General features: G+C 36.5%; 1 protein-coding gene and 1 long non-coding RNA gene across 3 annotated transcripts in view; one reads left to right on the top strand and one right to left on the bottom strand.

Annotated features, from left to right (window-relative positions):
- Positions 1-81: 81 nt before the first annotated feature.
- LOC123595913 overlaps positions 82-18,290 on the top strand; it is a 19,341-nt gene continuing 1,132 nt past the window's right edge. Inside the window, exon 1 of the long non-coding RNA XR_006711426.1 lies at positions 82-226. This is a non-coding gene — a long non-coding RNA (uncharacterized LOC123595913). The remainder of the gene's footprint in view (positions 227-18,290) is intronic.
- Positions 16,462-18,290, bottom strand: part of GNRHR (gonadotropin releasing hormone receptor) — a 21,961-nt gene continuing 20,132 nt past the window's right edge. The window contains exon 3 of one of the 2 annotated variants that reach the window (XM_045473871.1): positions 16,462-16,712. In XM_045473871.1, coding sequence (XP_045329827.1) covers positions 16,468-16,712 — 245 coding nt within the window. In that variant the 3' untranslated portion in view covers positions 16,462-16,467. The remainder of the gene's footprint in view (positions 16,713-18,290) is intronic. The other variant, XM_045473873.1, reaches the window with a different exon arrangement.

Raw genomic sequence — 18,290 nt, 5'->3', positions numbered from 1 at the left:
GGACCGCGAGGTCAAGGGGCGGACGGTGACATCACCGGAGGGGGCGGGGCCGGAGAGCGTGCCGCCGAGCTGAGCCTTCCCGTCAACCCCAGGGACGTCCTGGTTTCCGGTTTGGGTGTGGCCGCCAGGAAGAGGATAGGCCTTGCCGCAGGTGGGTGTAGTGAAAGGCTCCGCTGCGACTGAGCATTCTGCAGTTCCAAATGAGCTGAAACACTGAAGTTATGAGGTAACCTTGGCTCTGTAGCAAGGCACAGAGATTCCAGTGGCTAGCGAAGTGATGGCTTTAAAAGATTGAAAGTTTGTAGTAAGTAGTTCCAGATTTTCAGGATTTCTGGAATTCCATTTTAAGACGTTATACTTTTAACAAATAATTTTGAGCTTCTGCTACAAGCCAGGCACGTTAACTGATTTAATGGAGTCGTGATTTTAAGAGCAATGAATGACATGGTCATCCAGTTTGCCTCCACTTTATGAGTGAGGGAAAGGAAATTGCAGACGGCATGAGTGACTTGGTCAAGGTCACAGACTGTCAAGATAAAGTACTAGAACACATGTCTAAGTACTTCTAATCCTTTTTCATTTGGTTCCCCTTTCACCTTTCTTAGAAAACAAGAATTAGTAGGACTCAGCATTAGGTAGGATTTGTCTTTCATTGTAAATAAACGGAATATTTGAAGAAGTAGCTAGAGGATTTTAAAAGTTAACATATACTTTGACTTTATATCATTTTCTGTGATCTATGATACTTTTACTTAATTAGAATTTCTTTCTCTCTAGTGTGGACAGAGGATTCAGGCAAAACTGCATTATCCTTTGTGCCTCTTTAGTCTCATTTCAAAATTTAACATTTCCAAATACCTGGAACTTCATACTACTGACCTATGGCATCATTCAAGTTTCTTAATCCAGTTGTGTACCTTTTCTACACAATCATTAAAAGGAACTTGGTCTACCTCTCATTCTTTCAAGGTTCTACTCTAGTAACTAAGTTTAGTACTATGTTTATGGTAAATTGTTATACAGAAAAAGAAAATGAATAGCCTGAATTTCATCTGCAATCCACATTTCTTTACATTTTAATATCCCTTAAGTTGGAATGTTGGAAGTCAAATAGCTATGTCCTGGTTAAGGAGATTATAGGGAATGCATTACACTGCTTTCTGGCTCTCCTGAAAACAATGGGCTAGTATCTAGTTAATGTGTATTTAGGAGTTGGGTCCTGCCTGTGCTCAAGAATTCCTTAGACAATGTTAGCTATGGAATATCTTGTCTTGTTCTCCACCTGTTTTCAGCATCTGCTCTTCTGTAGTCTTGGGAATGCCTTGTAGTTTTTGTTTTTGTTTTTGTTTTTGTTTTGCATGCTTTCTATATGTTCTAACTGGCAGGTAGCCACTGACATATTGCACAATGTTTTCTTTATAATGTATGCCTAATAAATACAGGAGCTTGAGAGCAGCTTGGGGAGTCTTTCCTTAGCCTCCCTCTCACCTCTCTTGAATTGCTTGGCGTCTTGAGTAAACGTTTCTGCCACCCTTGGCATTGCTGGACAAAGCCAAAAGCTGAACCCACAGTGGAATGTAATTTTTCCTTTTTCATCAATACAGAAAATAATGGTAAATTTGAGATCATCTTAGATATGGCGAAATACAGTGTGAATTGTTTCAAATATATAGCAAATACCCCTATTTAACAGAATTTAATATATTGTTACATTTGCAAAATAGGAGAAAACTGGAAAATCACTAGACTTCTGACATTGAAACTTTTTTGCCAAAAGAAAGTGGAACAATATATTTAGGATGCTCAAGGGTAAAATATGGACTAAAGATTTTATATCCAGCAAAAGCAACTCTCACGTACAAAGTGTATAAACTAATATCAACACTTGATATTGTATCAATATTTGATGAGACTATCGTTGTCATGAACACTGCCTGAAGAATTACTAGAGAATGAGCATCAGACAACCAAAATGAGTAGGGAAACATCAACCTAAGGATTGGCTCACGTTCTTTACAGGAAATCATAATCTGTTATATGCCTTAGCTTTTGTGTTCCTTCTAGTTTATTCTTTTTTTTCTTTTATAATGTTGATACAATATTACTGACTATATTCATTATGCTGTACTGTTCATCTCTGTGACATATTTATTTTATAACTGGAAGTTTGTACCTCTTAATTCCCTTCACCCATTCTATGCATCCCACTTACCCCACTTCCTGTTTTTTCTTTATTATTAATTCTCCTGAGGTCTGGCACCCCATTTGTGAGTTTTTCTCCATTTTTGTTGAGGTAATTGACAAAATTGTAAGATACTTAAAGTGTACAATGTGATGATTTGATATTAATAAAAATTGTGAACGGATGCCTGCCATGGAGTTGAGTTTTTGTAATTCTGAATCATATTGTTCTTTCCTACTTTGTATCTTTTTTGTTTAGTTAGCTTAAAAATAGTAACTTACAGGGGCACCTGCAGGTCATGATCTCAAGGTCACAATCCCAGGGTTGTGAGATGGAGCCCCATAGGGGCTCTGTGCTGGGCATGGAACCTGCTTGGGGTATTCTCCCTCTCCCTCACCTCCCCCTCAAAAAAATTAAAAATAGTAACTTACAAGTTCTGATCTATTTTTGTGGTACATCTTTCAGATATGTTTTCATTATATATAATGATGATGTTATGTTCCTTATTCTCTTTTTAAATAATAGTTTTATATAGTATTTGAACTTGATACTTTTTCGTTGTTGATTTTTATGTGAAATTATTATCCTGAACTTTTAGTATGAGGCAGGCTTCCTCGTCCAAGAAGCCTAAATCCATCAGTAAAAAAAAAAAAAAAAAAAAAAAAAAAAAAACCCTGTATTTCAAGAAAGTCAGTTTTCTGGTTCATTTCAAGGAAGAAGTCCACATTCCAGAACTATGGGATGCCTCACCAAACAAAGGAGAATATATATTTATTATAGGAATTTGGGGAAGTGTGGAGTTTAGGAGAAATTGAAGAAGTATTTTGTAGGCTCAAAAGAAAGTGAGGCTGTTTGTAAAGGTGTCTAAATTAGGTCTGGACTCCATCATAGATTCCAGGTGCTGTTTTCTTGAAAATTGCAGCTAACATAGATGTGTCATGTATCCACATAACTGTTTTCTGAAGTTCTGTCCTAAGGTTGAAAGTAGAGCATGCTTCTCTGTTAAGTGATTCAGATCATCACCAAGAGTAGGATATTTTAATCTCAATGAATTGATTTCAAAGAACAAGGTTTTTGACACTCTGATTTTAGAGAAAAGGATTCTTTGTGAGTAAAAAATGTGGCATTAACTAAAGTTGGAAATTTTTGTGACACTTTGCAGCATGTTTTTGAGAAAAATATTATCTTCTGTTAATTTTACAGCTTACTTTATCTGTGTCTATTATCTGTATCTGATGAATAGCAAGGCAGATTTTTACTTTCTTAGTCCAAGTTTATCTTTTCTTTCTCACAGCTTTCAGTAAAACTTTTCTAACTTCAAAGAGCTCTCTTTTCTGTGAAATGCTAAAAAAAAAATATGGTGGTTTCAGTTCTGTGACTTCCTGGCTCACTTTCCTTCTCAACTTTGATCTGTGAAAGACCCACTGTCTCTTTCCTTTATTTCTGTTGTTCATGTGGCACATATATATTCATATATGTATGTATGAATGCATAGTTATATTCCAAAGGTGTAGCACAATAATTTTATTTTAAATATTTATTTTGGTGTAATATTAGAAATTTAAAATTAGAAAAGTTGCAAAGGTAAGACAGAGAATTTTTGTGTACACTTTACTCAACTTCCCCTAAAGATAACATCCTCCATAACCATGATACATTTGTCAAAGAAATTAATATTGGTACAATACTATTATATAACTATATACTTTATTTTGATTTCACCAGTTTTTCACAAATGTCACTTTTTTTCAGTTCTGGATCCAATCCATGATACAACAATGCGTTTAAAAGCTCCCCATCTTGATCATTATATAGGTGTACATTGTAATGAATATCTTCCTGAAAACTTAATGCCAATTGGCTTTCTGTAAATCAAATAGTTCACATCATAAATGGTAAAGATAACATCTATGTTGTGTTTTATAATTACAGAGCTTATTTACATGCACTTTTTCACCTTATGGTCCTAAGTTATTGAATATTAGCAAAGGAAAGATACTTAATAGTCATATACATGCACAGCCTTATAGTTTTTCCAAGGATGACTCAAAATGGTTAAATGTCTTGAATCAATTCACATCATTGGAGGTGAAGGGTCAAGACTAGAACCTAATTTTATTTCTCATTTAGTATTTTCCTAATATATTATGCCAAGATTCCCAAAATTGGAACAGTTGTTTCATGATTATCAGAAAGAATCTGACACTCAGTCCCCGGGTCAGGTCTCCATGAACATAGTTGGAAAGCAGCCAACCTCCTGAATTCTGAGGCAAGCTTCTTTGCCCAAAGGTGTTGCAGTAACATTTGAACTGGCTTGAAGGTAACTATATAGAAGAACCCAGAGGAATTCCTTTGTGAAGGAAATAAGCCTTTTCAAAATGTGAATAATTATTCTTTTAAATGCTCTATGAGTTAGGATATGTGCATATCAGATTTTCCTGAAATATTTTAAAAATATTGCCTACAGAGCAGTAGACAAATCATAGATTAACAGCTGAAATATAATTTTGCAAGGCTCTTCTCTTGTTTGATTTAACTACTTATGCAATAGTGACTGGAAATAAAATGTAATAAGTGATGCTCCTAAGTTTAACCTTCTGCTATTATTGATAGAAAACAGATGACAAACCTAAAAATCCCTAAGTGGGGCTCCACATCCTTGTGGCTTTCTAGACAATATACTGTAAACACATCAGGTTCTGTCCAAATTGGAGGATAAAGGCACCTCCATAAAAAGCCCTTTTGTGAAAGAAGACATTCAGAGCCCTATTCCAGAGATCCAAATTCAACCACAGTCACTGTTCACCATCAGACACAGTTGCTTCCTGAACTATGTTGTCACATTTACACCTTTCCTTCTTGACTGAAACAATGTCAGATCCTCCTCCTTCTCATCTTTGACTTGTTTTCCATCTTTGATTTGATAGCTAGAAACTTTAGCCCTGCAGCTATCAAACTTCACACACATCAGAATTACCTGACTTGCTAGTTAAGGCACAGATTGTTGGACCCCACAATTTCTGCTTCGGTATGCCTGGGCAGGGCCTGAGAATTTACATTTCTGACAAGTTCCCTGATGATGTGTGTGCTGCCAGACCTATGACCACATTTTGCACTGCTCTACCCTGCTTCCTCTAACTCCTGCTTTCCACATGTGTGTGTAGGCAAACACACACACACACACACACACACCCTTACAAGGTAGGGAAGATAGACAAACCAAGAATCCCTCGTTCTGAGTCCATATATATATTAGGTAGAAGAGAAGGAACACAAAATGAAACCGAGAAAGAACAGTGAATAAGATAGGAAGAAAAACAGGGAGGCATGGTTTCAGAGAACTAAGAAGAGTGTCTCAGCTAGGAAGTTAATAGGTGTAGGATTTCATCACTGTCCACTTCCACTCAAGATGTTGGGCTTTCTCCTCAAGTTCTTAAAAAGTTACCCCTTTTCCCTTTCAAGGGAATTAAAAATGTACTAGACTGATGAAAAGTGGAATTTCCACACAGAATCGTTATTCAGATGGGGGCTCAGCACTGCTTTAGTACAGTGACTCTTTTCTTTTTTATTATGATGATGATTATTTTTTAATTTACATCCAAGTTAGTTAGCATACAGTACAATAATGATTTCAGGAGTAGAATCCAATGATTCATCCTCTACGTATAACACCCAGTGTTCATCCCAACAAGTATCCTCCTTAATGCTCCTTGCCCATTTAGCACATCCCCCCTACCCACAACCCCAGCCAGTGCCCTCACTTTTCTCTATACTTAAGAGTCTTTTATGTTTTGACCCCTCTCTGCTTTTATATATTTTTTTCTTCCCTTCCCTTATGTTCATCAGTTTTGTATCTTAAATTCCTCATATAAGTGAAATCATATGATACTTGTCTTTCTCTGACTGACTTATTTTGTTTAGCATAATACCCTTTAGTTTCATCCACGTTGTTGCAGATGTCAAGATTTCATTCTTTTTGATTGCTGAGTAATACTCCATTGTGTGTGTGTGTGTGTGTGTGTGTGTGTGTGTGTGTGTGTGTGTATACACCACATCTTCTTTATCCATTCATCTGTCAATGAATATTTGGGCTCTTTCCATATCTTGGCTATTGTCAATAGTACTGCTATAAACATTGGGGTGCATGTGCCCCTTCAAAACAGCACACCTGCATCCTTTGGTTAAATAACTAGTAGTGCAGTTGCTGGGTCATAGGGTAGTTCTGTTTTTAATTTTTTTCAGGAACTTCAGTACTGTTTTCCAGAGTGGCTGCGCCAGTTGGCATTACCATCTGCAGTGCAAAAGGGATCCTCTTTCTCTGCATCCTTGCTAGCATCTGTCATTGCCTGAGTTGTTAATTTTAGCCATTCTGACTGGTGTGAGGTGGTATTTTATTGTGGTTTTGATTTGTATTTCCCTGATGGTGAGGATGTCGAGCATTTCTTCATGTGTCTGTTAGCCATCTGGATGTCTTCTTTGGAAAAGTGTCTATTCATGTCTTTCGCCCATTTCTTCACTGGATTATTTGTTTTTTGGTTGTTGAGTTTGATAAGTTCTTTATAGATTTTGGATACTAACCCTTTATCTGATAGGTTGTTTGCAAATATCTTTTTCCATTCTGTCAGTTGCCTTTTAGTTTTGCTGATTGTTTCCTTTGCTGTGCAGAAGATTTTTATCTTGTTGAGGTCACAATAGTTCATTATTGCTTTTGTTTCTCTTGCCTCTGAAGACATGTTGAGTAAGAAGTTGTTGTGGCTGATGTCAAAGAGGTTTTTGCCTCCTTTCTCCTCAAGGATTTTGATGGCTTCCTGCCTTACATTAAGGTCTTTCATCCATTTTGAGTTTATTTTTGTATGGTGTAAGAAAATGGTCCAGGTTCATTCTTCTGCATGTCGCTATCCAGTTTTCCCAACACGATTTGCTGAAGAGAATGTCTTTATTCCATTGGATATTCTTTCCTGCTTTGTTGAAGATTAGTTGGCCATACGTATGTGGGTCCATTTCTGGGTTCCCTATTCTGTTCCATTGATCTGAGTGTCTGTTTTTGTGCCAGTATCCTACTGTCTTGATGATTACAGCTTTGTAATACATCTTCAAGTCCAGGATTGTGATGCCTCCAGCTTTGATTTTGTTTTTCAGGATTGCTTTGGCTATTCGAGGTCTTTTCTGGTTCCATACAAATTTTAGGATTATTTGTTCTAGTTCTGTGAAGAATGCTGGTGTTATTTTGATAGGGAGTGCATTAAATATGTAGATTGCTTTGGTAGTATTGATATTTTAACACTGTTCTTCCAATCCATGAGCATAGAATATTTTTCCATTTTTTGTGTCTTTAACTTCTTTCATAAGCTTTCTGTAGTTTTCAGTGTATAGATTTTTCACCTCTTTGGTTAGGTTTAGTCCTAAGTATTTTTGGTTTTTGGTGCAATTATAATGGGATGGATTCCTTGATTTTTCTTTCTGCTGCTTCATTATTGGTGTATAGGAATGCAACCGATTTCTGTGCATTGATTTTAGATCCTGTGACTAGGATAAATTCATGGATCAGTTCTAGCAGTTTTTTGGTGGAATCTTTTGGGTTTTCCATATAGATTATCTTGTCATCCATGAAGAGTGAGTTTGACTTCCTCCTTGCCGATTTGGATGCCTTCTATTCCTTTGTGTTGTCTGATTGCTGAGGCTAGGAATTCCAATACTATGTTGAATAACAGTGGCAAGAGTGGACATCACAGTTGTGTTCCTGACTTTAGGGGGGAATCTCACAGTTTTTTCCCATTGAGGATGATATTAGCAGTGGGTCTTTCATATATGGCTTTTATGATCTTGAGGTATGATCCTTCTATCTCTACTTTCCTGAGGTTTTTTTTATCAAGAAAGGATGCTGTATTTTGTCAAATGTTTTCTCTGCATCTATTGAGAGGATCATGTGGTTCTTGTCCTTTCTTTTATTATCACATTGATTGATTTGTGGATATTGAACCAGCCCTGCATCTAAGGTATAAATCCCAGTTAATCATGAATAACTTTAAAAAAAAATTTTTTTTAACTTTTTTATTTATTTTTGAGAGACAGAGAGAGACAGAGCATGAGCGGGGGAGGGACAGAGAGAGAGGGAGACACAGAACCCAAAGCAGGCTCCAGGCTCTGCACGGTCAGCACAGAGCCTGACGTGGAGCTCAAAGCCACCAACCGCAAGATTATGACCTGAGCTGAAGTCAGACACTTACCTGACTGAGCCACCCAGGCTCCCCATAGTGAATAATTCTTTTAATGTATTGCTGCCTCCAGTTGGCTAGTATCTTGTTGAGAATTTTTGAATCCATGTTCATAGGGAAATTAGTCTGTAGTTTTCCTTTTTAGTGTGGCCCTTGTCTGGTATTGGAATCAAGATAATGCTGGCTTCATAGAATAAGTTTGGAAGTTTTCCTTCCATTTCTATTTTTTGGAACATCTTTAAAAGAATAGGTGTTAACTCTTCTTTAAATGTTTGGTAGAATTCCCCTGAAAAGCCATCCAGCCCTGGACTCTTGTTTGTTGGGAGATTTTTGATTACTAATTCAATTTCTTTACTAATTATGGGTCTGTTCAACTTTTCTATTTCTTCCTGTTTAAATTTGGTAGTTTATATGTTTCTGGGAATTTGTCCATTTCTTCCAGATTGCCTGATTTGTTGGCGTATAATTGTTCATAATATTCTCTTATTATTGTTTGTATTTCTGCAGTGTTGATTGTGATCTCTCCCTTTCATTCTTGATTTTATTTATTTGGGTCCTTTCTTTTTTCTTTCTGATCAAACTGGCGAGGGGCTTATCAATTTTGTTAATTATTTCAAAGAACCAGCTCCTGGTTTCATTGATGTGTTCTACTGTTTTTTTTTGATTTCGCTAGCATTGATTTCTGCTCTAATCTTTATAATTTCCCATCTTCTGCTGGTTTTATCTTCCCTTCCTCATCTCTTCTAAAATCTTTATTTTAAAATCTAGATTGTCTTATAGAAGCATGGCTACCCCAGCTTTCTTTTGGCTACCATTAGCATGATAGATGGTTCTCCATCCCCTTACTTTCAATCTGAGGATGTCTTTGGGTCTCAAATGGGTCTCTTGTAAATAGCATATAGATTGATCTTGGTTTTTTTTGTTTGTTTGTTTTGTTTTGTTTTTAATCCATTCTGATACCCTATGTCTTTTGATTGAGCATTTAGTCCATTGACATTTAGAGTGAGTACTGGATGATATATTGTGTTGCCTGTAGAGTTGGAGTTCCTTGCAGTCTTCTCTGGCCCTTCCTAGTCTTTGTTGCTTTTGGTATTTTTTGCTTTTTTTTTTTTTTTTTTTTCATCTTTTCTCCTCTCAGAAAGTCCCCCTTAAATTTCTTGCAGGGATTTTTCAGTGGTCATGAACTCCTTTAGTTTTTGTTTGTCTGGGAAGCTCTTTATCTCTCCTATTTTGAATGACAGCGTTACTGGATAAAGAATTTTTGGCTGCATGTTTTTCTGATTCAGCATGTTGAATATATCCTGCCACTTCTTTCTGGCCTGCCAAGTTTCTGTGAATAGGTCTCCTGCAAACCTGATCTGTGTTCCTTATAGGTTAAGGAATTTGCTGCTCTCATAATTCTTTCCTTATCCGTGTATTTTGTGAATTTGACTATGATATGCCTTGTTGATGGTCAGTTTTTGTTGAATCTAATGGGAGTTCTCTGTGCTTCTTGGATTTTGATGTATGTGTCTTTCCCCAGGTTAGGAAAGTTGTACGATATGATTTGCTTACATAAGCCTTCTACCCCTTTTCTCTCTCTTCATGTTCTGGGACCCCTATGATTTAGATATTATTCCTTTTTAGTGAGTCACTAAGTTCTCTAATTCTTATATCATGGTCTTTTGCCTTAGATTCCCTCTTTTTTTCTGATCATTTTTCTCGTAAGTTTGTCCTCTATATCACTGATTCACTACTCTGTTTCATCCATTCTTGCTGCACTGGTATCCATTCAAGGTTGCCTCTCAGTTATAGCACTTTTAATTTCTTCCTGACTAGATTTTACTTCTTTTATCTCTGCAGAAAGGGAATCTCTGCTTTTTTCAACCCCAGCTAGTATTCTTACTATGATTCTAAATTCTAGTCCAGACATCTTGCTTATATCTGTTCTTGTTCTTTCTCTTGGGGTGAATTCCTTCATTCAGGGATTATGGTAAATCACAACACAAAACTGGCATCAGGTTTCACTGCACCCTAGCGTCTTTGTTCCAATACCAGCAAACGTGAATATGTGCTCGGACCTTTGCCTGTGATGTGGCTGTACAGTCTCTACCAAATGCTTCTCTAGCAGGGGAACTGCTTCTTCCTGTGTGGCCTGTGGACCCCTCGATGTTGCTGCCTGTTCCTGGGGATTCACCCTTCCCACCATAGCACACCAGGTATTAAGCTGTGGATTCAATACTGATTGCTCTCTCCTCTTTATAGCGTCCAAATGGTATTGAAACCCTCTCCTTTCTCCTTTCTCCCTTTCTTCACTTGTGGGTGTTTCCACTCTTTCCCTTTCTCTTCAGCTACTTTCAGGGGGAATGTTTTTCCTGTACTCTTCCCCCTTTCTGTGACCTCTCCATAAAAACAGCTCCCTACCCTCTGTGGCTTCTCTCTCCCCCAGTTCACCTCTCTGTGCCATGTACCTGTCGAGTTCACTTGTGGTTCAAGTTGTACAGACTGTTGTGTTAATCCTCAGATCACTTTTCTAGGTGTGCAAAATGGTTGGTGCCAGTCTAGTTGCATTTCAGGAATGAGCGAAGCAGAGAACTTCCATGCCGCTCTGCCATCTTGGCCCCTCCAGTGACAGTTTTCATGAATGATCAAGGGATGATGTGCAGCTATCAGAAAATGAAAGGACATCACTTGATAATGATAAGAAAAATGGGGGTGCCTGGGAGGCTCAATCGGTTGAGTGTTTGACTTTGGCTGCAGTCATGATCTCATGGTTTGTGCATTTGAGCCTTGTGTTGGGCTCTGTGCTGACAGCTCGAAGCCTAGCGTCTGCTTCAGATTCTCTGTCTCCCTCTCTCTTTGCCCCTCTCCAATTCTGTCTCTCTCTCTCTTTCTCAAAAATAAATAAATATTAGAAAAGTGATAAGAAAAACATCCAGGGCCTGAGGAGGGAACAGAATAAGTAAGGAATTTGGAGCTAAGTTTTATTAGCTTTATGGGAAATATGCTTCAGATTGCCACATACTTAGTTGTTAATTTATTTGACAATTATTTTCTGGATCTGAAGTATTTTCTGAATTTGAAAACTTTCTGAAAATTTCTTACCCAATGAAATGAATTATAAAAACAAATAAAAAACAGGGACCAAGAGTTCCCAAGAAAGTAAATAATTGGGCGGAAGCCACCCTGTACTTCTATTGAAGATTCCAACTAGTAGAGTTTAAAATGTTTGGATTTAGATTGTGAAAAACAATAAAATCTGTTCTTTCTCCTTAGGGCTACAGTTACTATGCAATTATTATGCTCCAATAGCTGTATTTAGTCTTTAATGCTTTGTATTGAATTATGTGATATTTATATTTTATTGTATATATAGTTTCAGTTTTATTTTACTAGTGGAATTTGCTGCTGTTTTCTGACCTCCACATTTCCCTTCTGCTCTCAGGAGAGAGACAGGAGATAGAGAGGCAGAGAGAGAATGAACTTCATTCTTTATTTTTGTTATCAGGTAGCTAAACATTCGGAGAAATGAGCCCTGCTTCCCTAAAATGAAACATACCCTTAAGGTGTTTAAGGTAATCCCCCTCTCCTTTGCTCATGGTTGGGTTAGAACTGGTCATGTGTTACAGTTCTAGCCAATTCAAACAAATTTTTTTTTTAATGTTTATTCATTTTTGAAAGAGAGAGATAGAGCACAAGCAGGGGTGGGGCGGAGAGAGAGGGGGACACAGAATCTGAAGCAGGCTCCAGGTTCTGAGCTGTCAGCACAGAGCCCGACACGGGGCTCAAACTCACGAACCGCGAGATCATGACCTGAGCCAGAGTCAGACATTCAACCAACTAAGCCACCCAGGTGCGCTACAGTTCTAGCCAATTTAACAAGAAGTTGCTGAAAGTTCTGGGAAGGAAAGATGCTCGGTGAGAAGCCATGCTTTCTTTCTGACTTGGAGGCTTAGAATGGTGACAACTAACTTCTAATCATGAAAGTAAAGCCTAGTGGAAGCAGAGAAAATAACTCAAAGCTCTGAATTCACCAATTCTATGTGCTTACCTATGAACATCCTGTAATATGAGATGAAAACATGTCACTTCTGGTCTGACGTTTCTTATTACAGCAGAAAGCATTCTGACTGAAATAGTGATATGTAAAATTCATACAAACACACATATAACATTTATGATTTTTCTTCTCATTGCAAAGGCTATCTATGTTCATTTGGGAAGTTTGGAATTATAGGAATTCACGAGAAAGATGATTTAAAAAAATCACTCAGAGATAAATATATCAATACATGTATTCTTCTATTGTTTCTACACATGCATTCTACACATTCTACACATGCATCAGTAGAGAGCCTAATGTGGGGCTCAAACTCACAAACCATGAGATCATGACCTGAGCTGAAGTCAGATGCTTTAACCAACTGAGCCACCCAGGCGCCCCTAAATAAATTAATTTTAATTAGAGATTAAAGTCAACCTTACTCTTTTATTTAGTTTCCTATGGACACAATTTATACTAAGTAGACAAGCTCAAGGAATTGGTTCAACATTTGAAAGTAGGCTAAAGGTAAAATAGATGAAATTCTAAATGTATAATGTATTTTAACTGAGATAATATAATTGTGGTACCCACTCCTCTTCCGGTATTTTTTTTTTTTCTTTCTTAGCTGTTATAGCTCTGTTTCTTAGGCTGAAATTGAATTAGTGCAGTCTTTTTTTTTTTTCAATTCATTGTTATTCATTTATGTATAATTTCTTTAGTAAATTGAATTGCAAGAGGAAACCCAAATTGTAGCCAGGAGGAGACAACCAACATAGAATCTTAATTATCTGATATAGTGGATTCATTCTACAGAATATATCCTCTTTTCTTTTTTTTTTTTTTTTTTTTTACAAGGACTCCTCATCTTTTACGATGATTGGAGATAGAATAAATAACTAAAATATCAAATGTTGAATATTCTCTGTTTAATGGTATGTCTTTAATTTAAAGCCCCATTTACCTTTTATAGCTATCCATTTTGTTTTAATGTTTGTTTATTTTTGAGCGAAAGACAGAGTGCGAGCATGGGAGGTGAGATAGAGAGGGAGACATGAAATCAGAAGCAGTCTCCAGGCTCTGAGCTGTCAGCACAGAGCCTGACACAGGGCTTGAACCCATGGACTGTGAGATCATGACCTGAGCCAAAGTTGGACACTTACCTGACTGAGCCACCCAAGTGCCCTGGGCTATAAATTTTAATTTAAATCCATATTCATATTATAATTTATGGGCCACAATATTTGTATAATTTACTTCCTTCTGCAAAGTTTTTCATTACATATTGAGCCTTGAGAGATTTCTAAGTCTCAAATGGTAAGTAACCAAATTGAAACGATCCAGTTCAATATTAACATTACTATGCATGCATATAAACAAATGAATATGTTCTGAGACACTTTTATCATAATAAACTTCCTTATACAAAATCAATGAGGAATTCTTAATCTTTTTTGTCACATGAGCTCCTTTGGCTGTCTGGTTTGGCCTAGATAGCCCTTTCAGGATAATGTTTTTAAATTCATAAAATAATATAAACAGAAATAAAAGCAGTTGTACTGAAATACAGTTCTGTGCATGAACCATAGGTTAAAGACCCCTGCACCAAATTTTGAATAGCCCTTTAGCTAATGTATCAAAAAAAGCCTGAGAACATATCTAAATAGAACAATTTCTTAAACATCTAAGAGCAAAGCTAACATGTGTGTTCATTAAACACATGTCTAATAAAGCCCTTAAATTATATTGTGTATATAAGTGTTGTTTTTGCCTTTAAATCTGGAAGTAAGAATTATTATCAGTTTAGGAATACGTATATTATAAAGATTAAAGGAGAAGATTGGTTTTATTGTAACTTACAGATATTATTGTGTCATCTAGTAGAACCATAAAATCTTGGTGTCAGTATACATGCCTTAAAAGTTAACCTTGAGTATTTTAGCATGTTACAGATTTTGAGCCTTGCCCTATTCAACTGTAGAGTTGGTACATGGATTGATTAATTAAAGGTATGGGCTTAGTAAAAAAGAAGATACGAATGAAGGAGTAGAAGGAAGGAGGTCAGTGGTAACAAACAGGATCAGTTGAAGTGGAATTAGAAAATAATGTGTGATTGGACACACACACACACACACACACACACACACACAACTACACTGAAAAGTGTGTGTGAGCAGAAGAGCAAAATAGGGGCGCCTGGGTGGCGCAGTCGGTTAAGCGTCCAACTTCAGCCAGGTCACGATCTCGCGGTCCGTGAGTTCGAGCCCCACGTCAGGCTCTGGGCTGATGGCTCAGAGCCTGGAGCCTGTTTCTGATTCTGTGTCTCCCTCTCTCTCTGCCCCTCCCCCGTTCATGCTCTGTCTCTCTCTGTCCCAAAAATAAATAAACGTTGAAAAAAAAATAAAATAAATAAATAAATAAAAAATAAAAAAAAGAGCAAAATAAGTAAAGACCGTTGTTAGTCTAATTAGTAATTTACTTTCCACAATTTCACATGCCCTGGAAATTTTGAAATTACATTTCATCTTTGAGTGGCACTAAGTATCTCATATGAATGTAATGATATTTTACCTATTTTTTTAAAAGTTTATTTATTTTGAGAAAGAGAGAGAGAGCGTGCGCGCTCACATGACCAGGGGAGATTAAGAGAGAGAGGGAAAGAATCCCAAATAGGCTCTGCACTGTTAGTGGGGAGCCTGATGCGGGGCTTCATCCTACAAACCAGGAGATAATGACCTGAGCCAAGATCAAGAGTTGAGTGCTTAACCAACTGAGCCACCCAGGTGCCCCTATTTTACCTATTTTTAAAAAAGAAATTAAATGATCACTGAATTACTTTAAAGTCGCTTATAAGCTTTTCTCATAATGTATATTAGAGTCTCATAATTTTTATCCTTTTCCTTCTTTAATGGAACGTAGAAATAGGCCTGAATAAAAAGAGGTATTGTGCCCACATATTTTGAAAATTATACCACTTAATGTGAATATCAGTAGGTGTTAGTTACACATTTACAGAGTTTTTCTTTATCTATTTTCAATACTTTGTTGGCTCCGTTGACTTGTATATATTGAAACTGTAATTTTCAGTGTTCCTCTGATGTATCAAATATCTTTTCACTTCTGCATTTGTTTGATTTATTATTTATTTTTCTTAGTGACTTGTGGATTATAGATTCAGTAAAATCGGAAGATAGAAAAAAATCTCTCCTATTAAAACAGTGGGCATATTATGTATAAGACATGATCAGTATAGGTCTCATCTTGATTGTATTTAAAAACTGTTATATTAGTACAGTTAATTACCACAAACTCCACTGATTATGCAGCCTAGAGGAATGTTCTAACCCCAGTCCAAATATGAATCCTTCTACACTTGCCGTTTCTATGAAGGCACTTCATGCTGTCTCAAGACTGGGATGAAGGAGAGCTACTTGTAAGTCTTGTCAGGTGGTTGGAATGGATAGTGGGTTGGTTGCTGAATAATTCAAACTTCAGATGCTTTTGGAATCAAAGAAAAAAATAGATCCATTGCACTTTTTTTTTTGACCAGAGGAGGGAAGATTGATCTTATGGGCAGGGGAAATACTCTGTCTGTGCTTTGCATATTATTGTAGTATAAGATATAATTGCTGCTAAGCCCTTGGAATAAAACTCTCAAAGGCATGCCTAGGTTAAGACTGTGTTGTGGTTTCTGAGCCTTACTTTTTGGAATCTCTTTGCTTAGGCCATGGCTCTTTTAAAAATTTACACATTATTAGACAGGGAGAAAATGATAAGAAATCTATATAACAGGAGTTCAGAAAGGGCAGAAATTAGTTCAGTTTATGATTATGAGGTAATATTTTATTTTTCTTGAATTTTCTTTTTCTTTGTATTTTTTCTTTATATTTGAATTTCTGACAATGTGATTTCTAAAAGAATAAGAATGTTAACATTAAACTCTGCTTTGTTTTTATATAAAAACGCTGCAACCTTTGTGTTTATTATTCTCATTTGATGAAATTCACTACCATGCTCTTTTTCACATGACTTCCTGCGTATTCTACCAATTACAGAGAGAAATATCCATATATAAGTGGATCAAAGCATGGATTTAAAAGAGCAAAAAGAAAGAAGAAGTGATTTACTGGATCTGACACCCTATTTAACATTTCAGGATCAAACCAGTACCAAATTCCTAGGAAATAGTAGGGAGTCCAGCAGACAGTAAATGAAGTGGCAAATGCAACTGTCATCTTTAGGGTCCTCAGCCGAGCTCTTGGTATATTGTTCTTAGATTGATTCAGTTGTAATTCTGTGAGATAGAGAAAAAAATAGGTGTTTAAAGACCAGTTTTATTACAAAACCAGAATGGACAAAAAAGGAAGAGAGAATCCCTAATTCAAACTAATTACTGGAATAAGAACACATTTCCAATATTTTTAATAACGGTAATTTGTTTGAAAAGGATGTTAATGTTCCAGGTTTTCCACTGTTATGTCACATAATGAATAGAAAAGATTAAAGATGACAGTGCTCTTAAAAATAAGTTTCCATCAGGGGCACCTGGGTGGCTCAGTCGGTTAAGTGTCCAACTTTGGCTCAGGTCATGATCTCACCATTTGTGAGTTCGAGCCCCGCATTGGGTTCTGTGCTGACAGCTCGGAGCCTGGAGCCTGCTTCAGATTCTGTGTCTCCTCTCTCTGCCCCTTCCCAACTTGTGCTATGTCTCTCAAAAAATAAAATAAATGTAAAAAAAAAAAAAACTTAAAGTAAGTTTCCACCAAACTAATTTGGATTTGAAGCATGAAAGTACTCAAACTCTTAAAATATAAATTTAAAAAAATATAAAGTTGAGCTGAATTGAATTATCTGTTCACACAGAATTATACTTACTGAAATATCTCTGACAGTAAGGATAATGAGGATCACGCATGGATGAAAGTGTGTTGTCCAAAATTGTCTTTCTCAACCATGTTCTATGATATTCAAAACAATTTCATTTTTCATACCAATGCATCACTTAAAGTTCGCAGGTGTGTGTGCGTGTGTGCATGGTGTATGTGGTGTGTGTGTGTGGGGGGGGGTGTATGTTGCCTGTGTGTGTGGTATATATGTGCTTACTGTATGGTGTGTGTGTGTTTTGTGTGTCTGGTGTGTGTGATACGTGTGGTGTCTGTGTGAAGTTTGCAACTTCTTGTTCATTGATCACAAAAGAGTGGAAATATGGAAGAAAACATTTATGTGCATGATGTTTTAATTATAAAATCAATTTTTAACTAGAAATGTTAAAGTTGATAGTTTATTGAGTACAGATTGGTTATAGATTTTTGTCATACAAATGTAATTACCGTTTACTCTGTACCTTGTTATGGACCTTATTCTTTTCATACATTATTTCATTTAGTCTTCAGTATATGTAAACTTTAATGACATAAGTAATAAAAAAATCAGTAGGGATAAATACTTTAACAAAAAAAAATCTTGGCTTAGCACGGGGGCTAGATTTGAAAATATATTGATCCTCCTATAACACACTGTATTTCTCCCTCTTTTGAAATATCATCACATTTCATTATTGGTTTACTGTTTTACTATCTTTTCTGCTAGATGGTGGACTCCAGGAAAGTGGAATAGTTTACTGGCCTGTTTTATTCACCATGGTATCCACATCTATCACCATTTCTAGCAATATTGAGTAGTTAATACATACTGGTTGAGTAAATAAAAGATTAAGTAACTAAATCTATGTTAATAATATTTAACTATTGCCCTTTGCCTCTGCTGTTTTCTTTTTCTGCTTCCGCCTACCTCACATTTTCAGATTCAGCCCTATTTGGGATCTATCTTCTTATTCTCTATGCGTCCTTCTTAGATATCCCTTATAGAACTG

The sequence above is a fragment of the Leopardus geoffroyi genome, chromosome B1 (assembly GCF_018350155.1).
Source record: "Leopardus geoffroyi isolate Oge1 chromosome B1, O.geoffroyi_Oge1_pat1.0, whole genome shotgun sequence".
Taxonomy (NCBI): Eukaryota; Metazoa; Chordata; class Mammalia; order Carnivora; family Felidae; genus Leopardus; species Leopardus geoffroyi.
This window is presented reverse-complemented; position numbering and strand designations above follow the sequence as displayed.